General features: G+C 40.8%; 1 protein-coding gene across 1 annotated transcript in view; it reads right to left on the reverse strand.

Annotated features, from left to right (window-relative positions):
- Positions 1–15404, reverse strand: part of FHAD1 (forkhead associated phosphopeptide binding domain 1) — a 174400-nt gene that overhangs the window by 107630 nt on the left and 51366 nt on the right. The window contains exon 7 of the mRNA XM_027859802.1: positions 275–398. Within this exon, the coding sequence (XP_027715603.1) occupies positions 275–398 (124 nt within the window). The remainder of the gene's footprint in view (positions 1–274; positions 399–15404) is intronic.

A 15404-nucleotide genomic window follows, 5' to 3' on the forward strand; every position in this document is an offset into this window, starting at 1 on the left:
TGATCATTTAGCACTTTGCTAGCTTAACTAATTGTTCTTGCTAGCTAGGTTCTATACTCAGTTGTTTTGACCTTCTAGGGTAGAAATACTATCAGTCACCTTTCAATTTTGCTGCCCTTGGGGAAAGACCCAGCTGCCTTACCCTTGTTACATTTCTGTCCCACCTCAGTCTATGATTACAGTAGTGAAACATGCCACCAAGTTGGAATAGCCTGGTCTCTTCTACCCTCCTTCTCCTCCTTCACCCATCTTCTTGGCCTCAGAGCAAATTTACCTGAGCTCATCGCTTTGTCTTTCTTTAAATTCTCCCCTTCGGCTTTCAGATTAGCAATCTCCGTGTTTCTCTCAGTGAGGGTCTGACACAACATATTACTGTATCCTTTTTGGAGGGCGGTAATCTGTGGGAGTCAACACAGAGTCAGAAATGGGGTGATCAGTCTCAGCCCGGGCCTGTCCTGCTCTGAGGCTTACTGAAGTTCAGGTAACTATTCTCAGGTTGGGGGAAAGATGCTGAATTTCTCAGATCCAGCCAGTGGGGAGCAGAAACGTACAAGGTTTTCAAAGGTCATGTCGCTATAAATTCATTTAGAATCACAGAGCTAGAAGGGATTGTACAGGACATCTAGTTTAGCTCTGTGACACCTGGATCAATGTCTTCTGGACCATCCCTCACAAGGGTTCACGTAGCCTTTGCTTGAATACCTCTAGTGATGGGGAACTCACTCTACTCCATTTTTTGGAATGCCCTGAGTATTGGGAATTTCAGTCAAAATCTGGATCCCAAGAACTTCCATTCATACTCTTACCTTTTCCTCCTCAAAACCAATCAGAACAAATCTAATCCCTTTCCCATGCTACAGCTTTTTAAATGCTTGGGAATAATGAAAATCTTTCCCCATGTCTCCTCTTGTCTAAGCTAATCATCTCCTTTTATAACAATATCTTTCCTTCTACAACAAGTTTTTTGAGTCTTCTCACATCATGATTTCTTTCTTTATTAAAATAGTATTTTATTTTTTCCAACTGTATGTAAAGTCAATTTTTCACCTTTATTTTCACAAAATTTTGAGTTCCAAATTTTCTCCCTCCCTTCCTCCTCTCCCCTCTTCCTAAAAGGGTAGGCAATTTGATATATGTGCAATATCAGGATTTTTTCATCGGGCTGGGCCTTAGTTTGCAAATGTCTCTCCTAATAGGTTAATTCTAGAAAATGTGGAGATTTGTTGTTGTTCAGTCATTTTCAGTTGTGTTTGACTCTTCAGTCCCTCATCTGAGGTCTTCTTGGCAAAGATGCTGGAGTGGTTTGTCATTTCCTTCTCCAGCTCATTTTACAGATAAGGAAACTGAGGCAAATAGGGTTACGTGACTAGCCCAGGATTATACAGCTAGTAAGCATCTGAGGCTGGATTTGAACTCAGGAAGATGAGTCTTCCTGACTCCAGGCCCAGCGCTCTTTCCATCCTGTCACCAAGTATGCTAGACAACTGTTCTTGGGAAAGAGAGCCTGGGGGTATGAGTGGACTGCAAGCTCAATATGAGTCTACTCTATGATTAGAAGAAATTAATAAATGAATAAGGTTTTATTATTACTTATTAACTAACTAATAACTAATACTAATAACTAATAAGTTATTACTTATTAGTGGATAATTTAGAATACATGTATAACTTTGTAGGAATAAATAGTCACTGCATTAAGCTAGATTTTATAATTTTTTTCCTAAAGTCTAAGTTCCTTTTTTTTTAGTTTAAGTGGATAAGTTCCTCATTTCTTTAGCTCCTTGAAGTAAGTTACTCTTTTCAGCAGCTGCAGAAATAATATTAGTTAATCCACATGTATCATGAAATGCACTCCTAATCACAAATGTTCTAAGGCAATCTCACTTTGATAGGCAGGATGATAGGCATAGTTCCCAATCTGATGGAAAATATGAAATGTAATTGTTGTCACACCTGCTATATTCCCCACATACCCACACTCCAAATATTGACAATGTTGTACCAAAATAACGCCTCAGACACTTCCTAGCTGTGTGACCCCAGGCAAGTCACTTAACCTCTGACTGCCTGACAAAATGGATCCACCGGAGAAGGAAATGGCAAACCACTACAGTATCTTTGGTGTTTTGTTTTTTTTTTAATGATTAATTTATTTTTAGTTTTCAACATTCACTTCCATAAGATTTTGAGTTTTAAATTTTCTCCTCCTCCCACTTCTCCCCCCCTCCCCAAGACAGTATACCATCTGATAGAGGTTCTACATACACATTCATTTTAAGCATGTTTTCCCATTAGTCATGATGTAAAGAACAGTTAGAACTAATAGGAAGAACCATGAGAATGAAGCAATAAAATAAAACAACAAAGGAAAAGGAGAGCAAATAGGATACTTCCATCTGCATTCAGACTCCATATTTCTTTCTCTGGGTGTGGATACCATTCCAGTATCTTTGCCAAGAAAACCCCAAATGGGGTCATGAAGAGTTGGCCATGACTGAAACTCCTGAACAACAAAAACTAAAATACACTCAATTTGCTTCAGGAGGTCGCTAGCCTAACCACAAGTTAAGTAACCTGCCTTGTCCTATTGACAAATTGAAAAATAAGTTTCTCAAGATTTCTGTGACTTTTAATTCCTCTTTTTCTACTGTGTTAATGAGCTCTGTAAATCTGTCAGCTGTCTCTGACTACTGACTCATATTGAGCTTTCAGTCCACTCATACCCCCAGGCTCTCTTTCCCAAGAACAGTTGTCTAGCATGTTTGGTGACACAATGGATAGAGTGCTGGGCCTGGAGTCAGGAAGACTCATCTTCCTGAGTTCAAATCCAGCCTCAGACACTTACTAGGTGTATAATCCTGGGCTAGTCACATAACCCTATTTGCCTCAGTTTCCTTATCTGTAAAAGGAGCTGGAGAAGGAAATGACAAACCACTCCAGTATCTTTGCCAAGAAGACCTCAGATGAGGTCCTGACCACAGTAGTCAGAGTGGTCCTGATTTGTTGGCAACTGCTAGCCTTGCAAATAAATCATTATACTTAGAAGCTTTGTATCACAGATTTTTCTATCTCAGATAATAAATAAACAGATGTGGCATCTAGGTGGTACAGTGGCCAGAGTGCTAGACCTAGAGTCAGGGAGAACTGAGTTTTAATTTCCACCTCAGACACTTATTAGCTGTGTGACTCTAAGCAAGTCACTTAACCTCTGTCTGCCTCAGTTTCCTTATCTGTAAAGAGAGTTTATAGTCTATTTTTATATTACATTATTATCCTAATAATAGCCTCTACTTCTCAGAGTCATTGAGAAGATAAAATGAAATAATACTTGCAAAAAAACACTTTGCAAACCTTAAGGCACTACTGTATATAAATTATTCTTATTAGAAGTCAATAATATGCTTTTTAAATAAGTTAATACCTTTTTATCCACACTCTTAACTTCATTGGTATAGGGAACTCAAAAATCCTTCTACAAATACAGATAAACAGCCATAGACAGTTCTCCCTTTACATAAGTGGACCATTCTGCAGACTTCTATATAAAGTGATTTTTACATAATTCTAATTGCCTTGGACAGGCACAGGACACTACCTTCAAGGACACAGAGATGGGAGAGCAGGAGTGGGAACATGCAGGGCAAGGCCAGCCAGAATAGAGAGGAAGAACACCTAGAGGGTGGGAGGAGGGGTGGCAGAAACATGGGGACAGGACATGTACACAGGCAGGAGAGGACCTTCCTGTGGGGTGGGAAAAGATACAGTACCAAGTACAGACCCACAGAAGACAGATCCTGGGGCTATACCTGCTGGGGGGTGGGTGGAGCAAGGCAAAGGTCTCCTCTCAGCTCCTGAGGTCTCGAGCCAATTCCTCATCCACCAGCCCACGTGCTGTCAGTCACTCAGCTCATCTGTCCTTCTGCTTTCACTTGGAGGGTTTATTATTATTATTTTTTGGTAGGGAGTAAGAGGCTGCAAAGCCCTGAGCAGAGGGGTTAGAACAGAGAGAGAAAGAGAGAAGGAAAGAAAGAGGGAGAAAGAAAGAGAGAGAGAGAACACACAGTATCATACAGTAAAGTTAACATAGATGTTTTTTAGGAAAGAGGATTTCTTTCAGAATTCTTTGAGCAAGGTCAAATTTGCATAATGCTAATTTATGCAAAGTGAGAACTGTCTATGTCCTGCAACTTACAGTCTTGGAGCATTGTCTGGGCTTTTATCTCCAGGTCTTTCTGACTCCGAGGCTAAGTCTTTATCGTTGCCTTTCAGTTAGTGATGTCCAAGGGCTCATTAATGGCATTGGAGCATCCAGAACAAGGGAACTTATAGACCCTCTATATTCTACCCTGGTCAGACTACATCTAGAATATTTAGTAGTGATGATAATATGGAACAAAACACACAACTGATCAATGAAATGCTTCCAGATTTGGTCACTTATGAAATCTGGGGGTTCAGGGTAGGATTTTGGGGGGCTGTTTTGCAATTCTGAGAACCACATGTTGGAAAGGATATTGATAAGCTAGAGAACTGGGCAACTCGAATGGTGAAAAGTCTCAAGAAAGGTCATGTGACATGAGCATTAGCTGAAGGAATTGGGGATAGTTCACTTGGAGAAGAGAAGACTTAGGGGGCACATGATACTTGTCCTCAAATGTCTGAAGGGTTTTCATGTGGAAGAGAGATTACATTGATCCTGCTTGGTCTTGGGGGCAGAACCAGGAAAGGGTTGGAAGTTGCCAAATAGTCAATTTCAGCTCAATGAAAGGAAGAACTTCCAAATAATTTCAAGCTATCACAAAAGTGGAATGGGATGTCTTGGAAGAGAATATGTTCCTCCCTGATTGGAAGTCCTCAATCAAAGACTGGCTACTATTGGGTACCCCCAACACTACAATGACTACCCGTTGGGTACACCCAACATTACAATGACTACCTGTTGGGTACACCCAACACTACAATGACTACCTGTTGGGTACACCATTGGCGGGAGCTGTGTTCAAGGATACCATGACCTCTGAGGAGTTCCCTTTTAACTCTGAGATTCTATGATTCTCTATTTTTTTTTCTCTTTTTCCTACACAGAGCCTCCCTATTCCATATTTAATTGACATTTGAATCTCTTCTTTATGTCCTCAGAGGGATGCAGGCACAGCTGTCACTGGGGCTGGTTTACTCTAGGATCTATCTCCCCAGGACCTTTGATCTTTCAACAAAAGTCCAGCTATTAGTCCCTAGAGTAACACTGACATTGTGTGAGTTGAACACAAGTTCAAGGTTAGGTGACAGGGAATAAAAATTCACTTTCCCCAGAACCAGGCTTACAAATAGCCCTTTTGCTCACTCACCCAAGATGACTGACAACCTAAGCTGGGTCTCTCAAGGGTGCAGTAGAGAAATTATAGGACCATAGATTTAGAGCTCAAAGGAGCCCCAGAGATCTTCTAGTCTAGGGGTTCTTAACCTGGGCTTGGTGACCTTGGTTTTAAAAAGAAATTTTTGATACTCATATTTCAACGTATTTGACTTTCTTTGCAATCCTATGGATTTTATTTTATATATTTAAAAACATGATTCTGAAAAAGGGTCTAAAGGCTTCACTAAACCCTACCAAAGGGATCCAGGACAAAAAACAGGTTAAGAACCCGTAATCTAGTTTTTTTCGGAGACAAGGAAATTAAGACCCAGGAAGTTGTGACTTGCTTAAGATGAACAAACAAATGAAAATACATTTATTAAATACCTACTGTATGCCAAGTACTATGACAGACACCCAGGATATAGATATATCTACTATCCATCTACTTTATGTCAAGCACTGCATCAGACACCAGGGTTAAAGATACACCTTCTATGTGTCAAGCACTGCACCAGGCACTGGGGATACAGTATCTGTGCACCTACTATGTGTCAAGTGCTGTGCCAGACCCCAGTGATACAGATATATCTACTATGTGTCAGGTACTGCACCAGACATTAGGCATATAGACACACCTACTATGTATCAAGCACTGCACCAGACATTAGGGATACAGCTACACCTACTATACACCTACTATACACCTACTATGTGTCAAGTACTGTGCCAGACACCAGGAATACAGCTATACCTACTAAATACCTACTTTATATCAAGTACTGTGCCAGACACCAGGAATACAGATATATCTACTATGTGTTAGGCACCGCATCAGACTTTGGGAATACAGACACACCTACTATGCACCTACTATGTGTCCAGCACTCCACCAGACACCTGGGATGCAGATGCACCTACTATGTGTCAAGGACTATGCCAGACACCAGGGATACAGATACATCTACTACGTGTCTAACACTGCACCAGATACTGAGGATACAGACATGCCTACTGTGCACCTACTTTATGTCAAGTGCTGTGCCAGACACCAGAAATACAGATATATCTACTATGTGTTAGGCACTGCATTAGACATTGGGAATACAGACACACCTACTATGCATTTACTATGTGTGCAGCACTGCACCAGACACCAAGGATAAAGATACACCTACTATGCACCTACTATGTGTCAAGTACTGTGACAGATGCCAGGGACACAAGATACATCTACTAAGCACTACTATGTGTCCAGCACTGCACCAGACACCTGGGATGCAGATACACCTACAATGCACCTATTATGGATTAAATACAGCGCTATACACTGGGAATACAAAAGCAAAAATGAGAACCCACACTCAAAGAGCCAACATCCTAATAGGGGATACAATACATAAAGGGCCGGGGCTTCCAGGAAAGGTGGCACTGCTCTAGGGAATCCCAGAAAAGGCGAGAGGAGTCCCCAGGGACTTTCCAGTAGCAATGGGGGCATTGCTTTGGTCAATGCTTTTAGAGCAAAATAGAGAGGTGGCAAGTGAGCAGCATAAGATGCCTCCACTGGGTAGTGAGTAGTGGAGCCAGGTCTCAAACACAGGCTGGAGAATGTTCTTTTCACCTGAACACTAATATCACTGTATTCAAGAGGAAACACAATGACAGCTCACTTTTCTGGGAGGCACTTTATACCCATTGGGTAAGCAACGCAAAGGCATTTAAATTTTCTTTTACATATGAGAAGACTGAGTCTTAGAGTGGTTAAGTGACTTATCCAGGATCACACAACCAGTCAGCATCAGGGTCAGGTATCAAACCTAGGTCTTTTAGTTCTAAGTCAATCAATCAACCAATCAACAAGCATTTAATTTAAGTGGCTCCTATGAGTCAGAGACCATGCTAAGCACTGGGGATAAAATTCCAAAAGCAAGTCAGGCCCTGTATTTAAGGAATTTCTATTCTTCTCAAGAGATATGACACATTTACAGGAAAGTATTCATTTCTGTCTCGTATTTCCAGCACCTAGCACAGTGTCCAGTATGTAGTAGGCACTTAATGAATGCTTGTTGCAATGAACTAAAACCATGGGCTGAGAAATGCTCTTTCACCTCTCACTGGAAGTTTTGCAAATGTTATCATGGAAGGAACCAGGAATGTGGGTTTTTAATAGTTGAAGCTGTTTTCTCTTAATGCCTTTGTTTGCCTGGATGCTTGCTAGAGTAGCAAGGAAAATGCCCTGTGGGTCTGACCAATCCCAGGAGCTTTGCAGCTAATCAGCATGGATTCAGGATATCCAATGGAATGGAACCCCCAAACCCTATGGTTACTGTAATGACCCAAACATACATCCATGTTGCCAATGGCTGGAATAATTCCCAGTGCCACTATTTAGTAGTGATGAGAGTATGGAACAAAACATACAAGTGATCAATGAAATGCTTCCAGATTTGGTCACTTAGTGAAATCTGGGGGCTCAGGGTAGGATTTTGGGGGGCTGCTTCTATTGGAGGACCCTGCACAAAACATCATTCTGTATATACTTTCCTGACACCTCACCTGGAGAACATAAGTTGAAAAGTCAAGTGGACGTAACACACATTTTTTTTTTAATTTCAGGAAGAATGAGCTTTTGCTCAGTAGAGCATCTTGCTCCAGACACTAAACTAGTGCCATATGAGATGACAATGGAACGTGGCCATATGAATAGACTTAGATTGTAAACCAACTATGGACGCTAGTTCTGAGACGTCTTGCTCTATTTACAATCCTGGCATGGAGTCATCAATGCATTTGATCCTCACAACAACCCCACGAGGCAGTTGCTATTATTATCCTCAATTTTACAGGGGAGGAAACTGAGGTAGGGCAATTAATAGCTGGTGTTTCTATTACACAGTAAGGCTTACAAAGTACTTTACACATATCAACTCACTAGATCCTCCCAACAACCCCAGGAAGCAGTTGCTATTATTACAGATGAGGAAACCAAGGATGACAGAGGCTGACTTGCCCAGGATCACAGATTTAGTGAAAGCATCAGAGGCAAAATTTGAATTTGAGTCTTCCTGACTCAAGCCTTCCTGTTTCCTGCTCTGGAGGTAACACCAGTGAGTGTTTTTTTCTGAATGATTACAGACACTCTCCACTCAGTCACTGGAAGATATTCCGTTCATTCTGGGGGAGACTGTAATAGCTACAAAGAACAGAAAGGTCTCTTTCCCCATTTGATTTGCTGGGGGGGGAGGGAAGGGGAGGTCTGATTTGGCAAAATATGCTGTGTCTAATTATAGAACTGTGTCATCTCCCTTTCACCCTTTTTTACCAAACAGCTGTGATGTCAGGAAAGGTAATTTGTAATAGATGGGCTTGTGCATTTCTAGGACACAAGATGTGCATAACACTTTAAATTATGCAGTGGGAAGGAGAAATTTTGAGAACCAGAGGACAGAGACACAGGTATGGCACATTCCCCCCCCCCCCACCTTAAAGCATATGTGCAATGTCACACTCAGAGGTAAAAATATATCCTGTCAATGGATGTATTTAAAATGGCATTTTTAAAAGAAAAACAAAACAAAACAAATTTATATCTAATGTGTCTAAATTATTTATATCTAAATAATTTGATCTAAATTTTAATCTAAATTGATTCAAATAAATATCTAAATCTTAAGGAGGAGGGTCTTTCTTAGATTCAGGGCACAGTAATAACTAGGGTATGGAAACTGGATAATTGCAACAGGTGTTGAAATTTAGTCAGTGTGAAAATTTAGCAGGGTGAGCTCCTGGCCCTGTTCTTCCTCTGGCTTCCACAGCAGCAACATCATGGGTATTATGGCCTCTATCTCCCCACCATGGATAATGTCCAGAGTGCCTCCCCTGAATTGGCTGGTGCCAAGGCACCACCTCTGCCCACAGTTGATTTGAAGCCTCTGTGCAGGACTGTTAATGCTGGATCCTGTTTCAGTTTCTTGTGTCAGGTCCTTGACTAGCTCGTTCTAGATCTGTCTCAAGGATTCCATTTAGGAAAGTGAGTGTCTTAGAAATCCCATTAGCAGCAATCTTCAGAATTCATGATATAATCTTCAGTTGTTGTTGTTTGGTTGTTTCAGTTGTGTCTGATTCTTCATGACCCCATTTGGGATTTTCTTGGCATAAATAATGGAATGGTTTGCCATTTCCTCCTCCAGCTCATTTTACAGATGAAGAAACTGAGGCAACCGGGTGAAGTGATTTGTCCAGGGTCACACAGCTAGTAAGTGTCTAGGCTGGATTTGAACTTGGATCTTCCTGACTCTAGGCCCAGAATTCTATCCACTGTACCACCCATCTGCCCTTGAATGTTCAGTACCTGCTCTACTATGAGCACTGCTGAACCTGACATCTTCAAATAATAGATTATATTGATTTCACTAAGTCAACCAGGTGGCAGAGTCCATAAGAGGAAATTAAACTTGTGAAGAGTTTTTGTAAAGATGCCAAAGTGAAATCCTTACTTAGCTCAAGCACTTGGGTTGTTCCCTACACCTAAAGCAAAGGCAGCAAGAAGGGACCTGGTACAGACGTGAGAGGACCAGGGATGAAACCCTGTCTCTGCTATTCACTATCTGTGTAACTGTGCACAAGTCACTTTTCTGGGTATGTTTCTTCTTCGGTAGAACAAAGAGGTTAGATTCACTGGCCTCTAATGTCCTTCTAGCTACAGATTTGTGATCTTATAATTATATGAATTCTAGGACCCCTCTGCAGCTCTGAATCCTATGAATAAGCCCAGGAAATGCCTCTTTGCAAAAAGTCCAGAATGTCAGCACTTAACTGAAAACAAAAAATAATAAGTATTCACAGTCAATCCCTTAAGTACTGGTGCTGTAAACTCCAAATTCTAAAGTTTCTCAGCCTTTTGGCTAAGATTGAAGCGTTACATTTCATTGACTTGGTCACTAGGTCTTTTTAGGCTTCCATTTTCCCATCTGTAAAATGTGTGGGCAGGATTACATTACCTTTGAGGTCCCTTCCAGCTGCTCTAAATCAATGCTCCAAAAGATAGGGTAGCAACAATGATCAAAATGGTTCAGTGAGGGGGACAGATCAGCTCTTACCTGAATTGTCTGACTACTTAGGAATTTGAAGAAGCCGAAATTATCTGGATGACTGACCTGAACACTCCATTTTGTTTTTAACCATGGACATGCCTTAGTTATCTGGATTTTAAAAGATAACCCCAACTGCCCAATCCTCCAATTCTTGCCATCCTTATAAAATACCTGTTCTTTCAAGGATCGAATTTCAGCCTTTTTGTTATCCACATTCTGTTCAAGGAGCTCTAGCTTCTGACTCAACCTGATTTCACTCTGGCTGGGGGTTGTCTGCGACAACATCAGCTTCTGAGACATGGCCATTTCATTTTGGAGATTGGTCATCACAACGTCTTTGTGTTTAGATTCCGTTTCACAGCCTAAAGGGCCATTGCTTTCTTGTTCCACATGCTGAATGATGTCATCTTGGGTGCTGAACCCACTGGGGCTACTGACCAGATGTGACTGCTCGAGCTGCTGCTTATGGACAGGTTGGGACTGTTCCGTGTGCATTAACATACCTCCATTCTGAAGAGTTTTCAGAGAATAAAAGAATTCAGGGAAAGCTGGGTCTGAGTTTTGTTTTTAAGGCTTTTTCTGAGGCCTTGATGGCAGCTGCAACTTTTATCCCATTTCATTCCAGTCTAATCAGATCAATCAATGGATTGATCAATCAATAAATGTTTATTAAACCCTGTGTGCTCTGTGCAGTGCTAGGCACTGCAGAGTCAAAAACAAAAATAAAACAGTTCCTGCCTTCAAGGAAGTTACATCTAAGAATGGAGAGTAGGCATTTATGTGTAGTACATATACAATATAGTGCGTGTATGTGAAAAATATGTACAATAAATACAAGGCAATTTTTTTCTTTTTGGTGGAGATGGTATTAGTAGCTGGGAGAGTCAGGAAAACTTTCATGAAGAAAGTGTCTCTTGACCTGAATTTTGAAGGAACTTGGTAGAGGTGAGGGAGGATGGGAGGCATGGGAGACAGCTAGTATAAAGTTATAGATTCAGGAGATGGAGTGTTATATATGAAGAACAGGAAAAATACCAATTTAGTTAGTAAGAAGAAGAAGAATTGTTAGCATTTATACAAGTCTTTCAAGTTTGCAAAGTGCTTTACAAATATTATCTCATTTGATTCTCACAGCAACTCTGGGAGAGAGGTGCAATTATTATTCCCATTTTTGCAAATGAGGAAACTGAGGCAGAGATGATTAATAGCTAATGTTTCTATAACACATTAAAGTTTGCAAAGCACTTTACAAATATCAACTCATTTAAGCCTCACAACAGCTCTGGTTGTTGAGAGAGGTGCTGTTATTATTCTCATTTTGCAGATGAGGAAACTGAGGCAGATAGAGGTTAAGTGACTTGCCCAGGGCCACATAGCTAGTAAAGGTCTGAGGCTAGATAGATTTGAACTCAGGTCTTCCTGTCTCTAAGCCCACTGAACCCCCTAGCCTCTCCAACTAGATTGTAGAGTTTGTAAAGCAACGTAAAATAAGACTGGAAGAGTAACTTGGGACCAGGTTATGAAAAGCCTTATAGGCCAAACAGAGGAATTTTTATGAGATCCTGGAAGCAAGTGATTCGATGTATGGGATGAGGGAGAGAGAGAAGTCAACCTGCAGACTGGGATGATGGGGAAAATAGTCATGTGCTTGATGGCGAAAGGGAAGTTCAGAAGATGGTTGGGTAGGGCTAGGGGTGGGCATAATGAGTTCTATTTTGGAAAAATTGAGTTTGAGAGGTTTATGGGCCACAGTTCAAAATAATCAGCAGGCAGTTGGTGATTCATGTCTGGAGCTCAGTAGGGAGATGAGTAATTTGCATAGACATGATAATTGAACCCATGGGAGCTGACAGAATCATTGAGAAAGTGTTGAGAGAAAAGAGGGCCCAGAACAGTGCCTTGGGGCATGCCCACAGTTAGGGGGCACCACTTGGAGGATGTTCCCCCAAAGGATCATGTAACCCAACAAGCGTTTAGTAAGCACCTCTATGTGTAAGGCACTGCGTGAGGTGCTAGGGGTACAAAAATGAAATAATAACTATAATGGAATTCATACAGGGTTTTAAAATTTGCAAAGCACTTTACATATATTATCATCTCATTTAATTCTCTCAATAATCTTATAAAGTAGATATGAGAAGTACCACTTCTTCCATTTTAGAGATGAAGAAACTGAGGCTTAAAAAGGTTAATGGGTTTACCCAGGATTGCATAGCTACTGTGTCTGAGATGGGATCTGAAACTGAGTCTTCATGACTCCAAGTCAGCATTCCATCCACCACGCCATATTGTCTCTTAGGAAAAAAGTTCCTGCCTTCATGGAGCTTACCTTCTACTGGGGGAATATGACCTTATATAAGTATATCTATCTATAGCTCTCTCTATCTATCTATTAGATATAGATATATGTATGATGCATGTATATATACATGCATACATATGTGTGTATATTTAACCTGTTATCATACCTAACCTTCTTACTTTTAAAAAAATTGACCACTGGGTAAAGGATAATGAAGATTTGGGAAGAAAGAGAGCAATAAAGCAGTTTCTTAGGCTTGTCCTCCTTTCGCCAGGAGACTTGGGCAATGGAAGTTTGCACCAGCCACGAAGCTGTCTTTTATTGAAGAGAGGAGCATGAGATCTGTACTCAGTGCACAGGGATGGGGGCTTCCTCTTCCTTCCCTATCTTTGAGATTTGGACTCCATGGGCTCTAGGTGGGTAATGGAGCCTGAGAAGATAGTTCATGACCTTGAACTGTGGGTTGTCCATGAGGTTGTTGCCATGAGGCAATCCAGAGCTTCTGGCACTGGGACTGTGCTGGTCATAGTGGCCTCTGATCCTGAGGCGCAAGACTGTATTGGGTGGCAACAGTGTCTGCTAGAGAATAGCTTAGATTTTCAAATCCTCAAACAGAGAAAGGGGCTGGAATTCAAGAAGAAGCATGAATCCCAGGTCTCAACACTGGAAGCAATTAAGAATCATATTGATTGGTGAGCAAGGTAAGGAGGGTTGTTTTATTTCACTGCTCTGCTTTTCCCAAGATCTTCCTGCTGTAGTTCAGAAACTGGAACTGGCATCACATCCTTATACTCCCCTTATACTCTTCCATCAACTGCAAGTGTGGGTGGTTCAGTGGCTTTTCCTGATACTCCAGAGATCTGACTGGTAAAGTTTGGAGGATGGCTAGAGCTAGACAGAGTAGCTAGGTGACACAGTGTATAGAATGCCAGACCTTGAGTCAGGAAGACTCATCTTCCTGTATGACCCTGGGCAAGTCACTTCACCCTGTTTGCCTCAGTTTCCTCATCCATAAAGTGAGCTGGAGAAGGAAATGGCAAACCACTCTAGTATCTTTGCCAAGAAAACCCCCAAATGGAATCATGCAGAGTCAAACATGACTGAAATAAAGAAATGAGAACAAAGAGGTAGATAATTCCGTGTAAGATTCCTTAATTCCTTTCCATTTTTTTATGTTCAATATGCTATATGCTCATGGTATGCTATAGATCTAGTCCTACAAACGCAGAGGATCATGACTAAAGAAAGGAGAGCCCAGATGGAAGGTTGGGATTTTAGAGCTGTAAATTTCATTTTAAAAAATATTCTTAGTAATATTACATTTCATCCCCAAGCAGTCTAGTCTCTCTATCTTAATCAACTAAAGCTAGGTATCTATAGGCTGGGTGTCCTCTGGTGACCAGTGGAAATAATGTAGTATTTGGGGCTGTTCTCACAGAAGAGTAGATGAGGTGGCTCATAGAGAGTGCCATCTTGTGGACAACTCAGCTTTTTAACTCTCTTGCTGGATAAGTAATACAGGGACATGTTGCCTACTTATATACGCTTTAAGGCAACACATTCTCTATATGAAAACCTCCAGTGAGTGAGAACCCATCACTCTCAGGCAGTCCGTGCCACTTTTGGACAAGTTTAAATTTGAGGAGCTTTTTTTTCTGCTATCAAGGCTAAACTTAACTCTTTCCAATTTCTACCCATTGTTCCTGATTCTTCTTTCTGGTGCCAAACAGAACAAGTGTAATATTTCCTCCACATGCCATCCCTTCAAATACTTGAAGAAAGTTATTATGAGTCTTCTAAGTCTTTAGGGACTAAACATCCCTAGTTCCTTTAGCATCCTTTTACGGGATGGGTTTGAAGCCTTTCACCATCCTGGCATCCTGGTTACATTCTTCTGTACACTCTCTAGTTCTGGAGAACTACTGTGGTCTGGGGACACATGGGAGTCACCAAGACTCTTTTAGTGTGTCCATGAACTATTTTCATAATAATATTGTCATTTTAATTTCTACTGTGATAAATGTCAACAGACAGAACTCACAAAAATAAAATTAAAATTAAAATTAAAAAAAAAACTAAAGGCTCTTTGGGGTCTTCAGTTTTTAAGAGTGTAAAGAAGTCCTGAGACCAAAATATTCTTAGTAAATAGTAAACTTAGTAAAATAAATTGTAGTTTAGCAATGTCCTTCTAAATCTGTAGCTTCCAGAACTGAACATAATTCCCTGAATTTGATTTAAACAGGCCATAGAAATGATGGATCTTGTCATTTTTGTTGTTCAGTTGTTTGAGTCACATCTGATTTTTTCTCACCACATTTGGGGTTTTCTTGGCAAAATACTGGAGTAGTTTTCAATTGCCTTCTCCAGCCCAATTTACAGATGAGGAAACTGAAGCAAACAGGGTTAAGTGATTTGCCCAAGATCATACAGATGGGCTCAGCCCCTTATTTCTAGAAGCTCAATGCAACCCAAAATTATATTAGATTTTTCACCTCCCCAATCCTGTACTTGTGAAGTTAATTCTTTGAAATTCACATATAAAAGTTATATTTATCCCTACTGAATTTCACCTAATTAGACTCAACCCAGTGCCTTAATGATCAAGATCTTTTTGGCTCCTGATTCTGTCATACAGTGTGTTCATTATCTCAGT

The sequence above is a fragment of the Vombatus ursinus genome, unplaced genomic scaffold, assembly GCF_900497805.2.
Source record: "Vombatus ursinus unplaced genomic scaffold, bare-nosed wombat genome assembly UNPS02014172.1, whole genome shotgun sequence".
Classification (NCBI taxonomy): Eukaryota; Metazoa; Chordata; class Mammalia; order Diprotodontia; family Vombatidae; genus Vombatus; species Vombatus ursinus.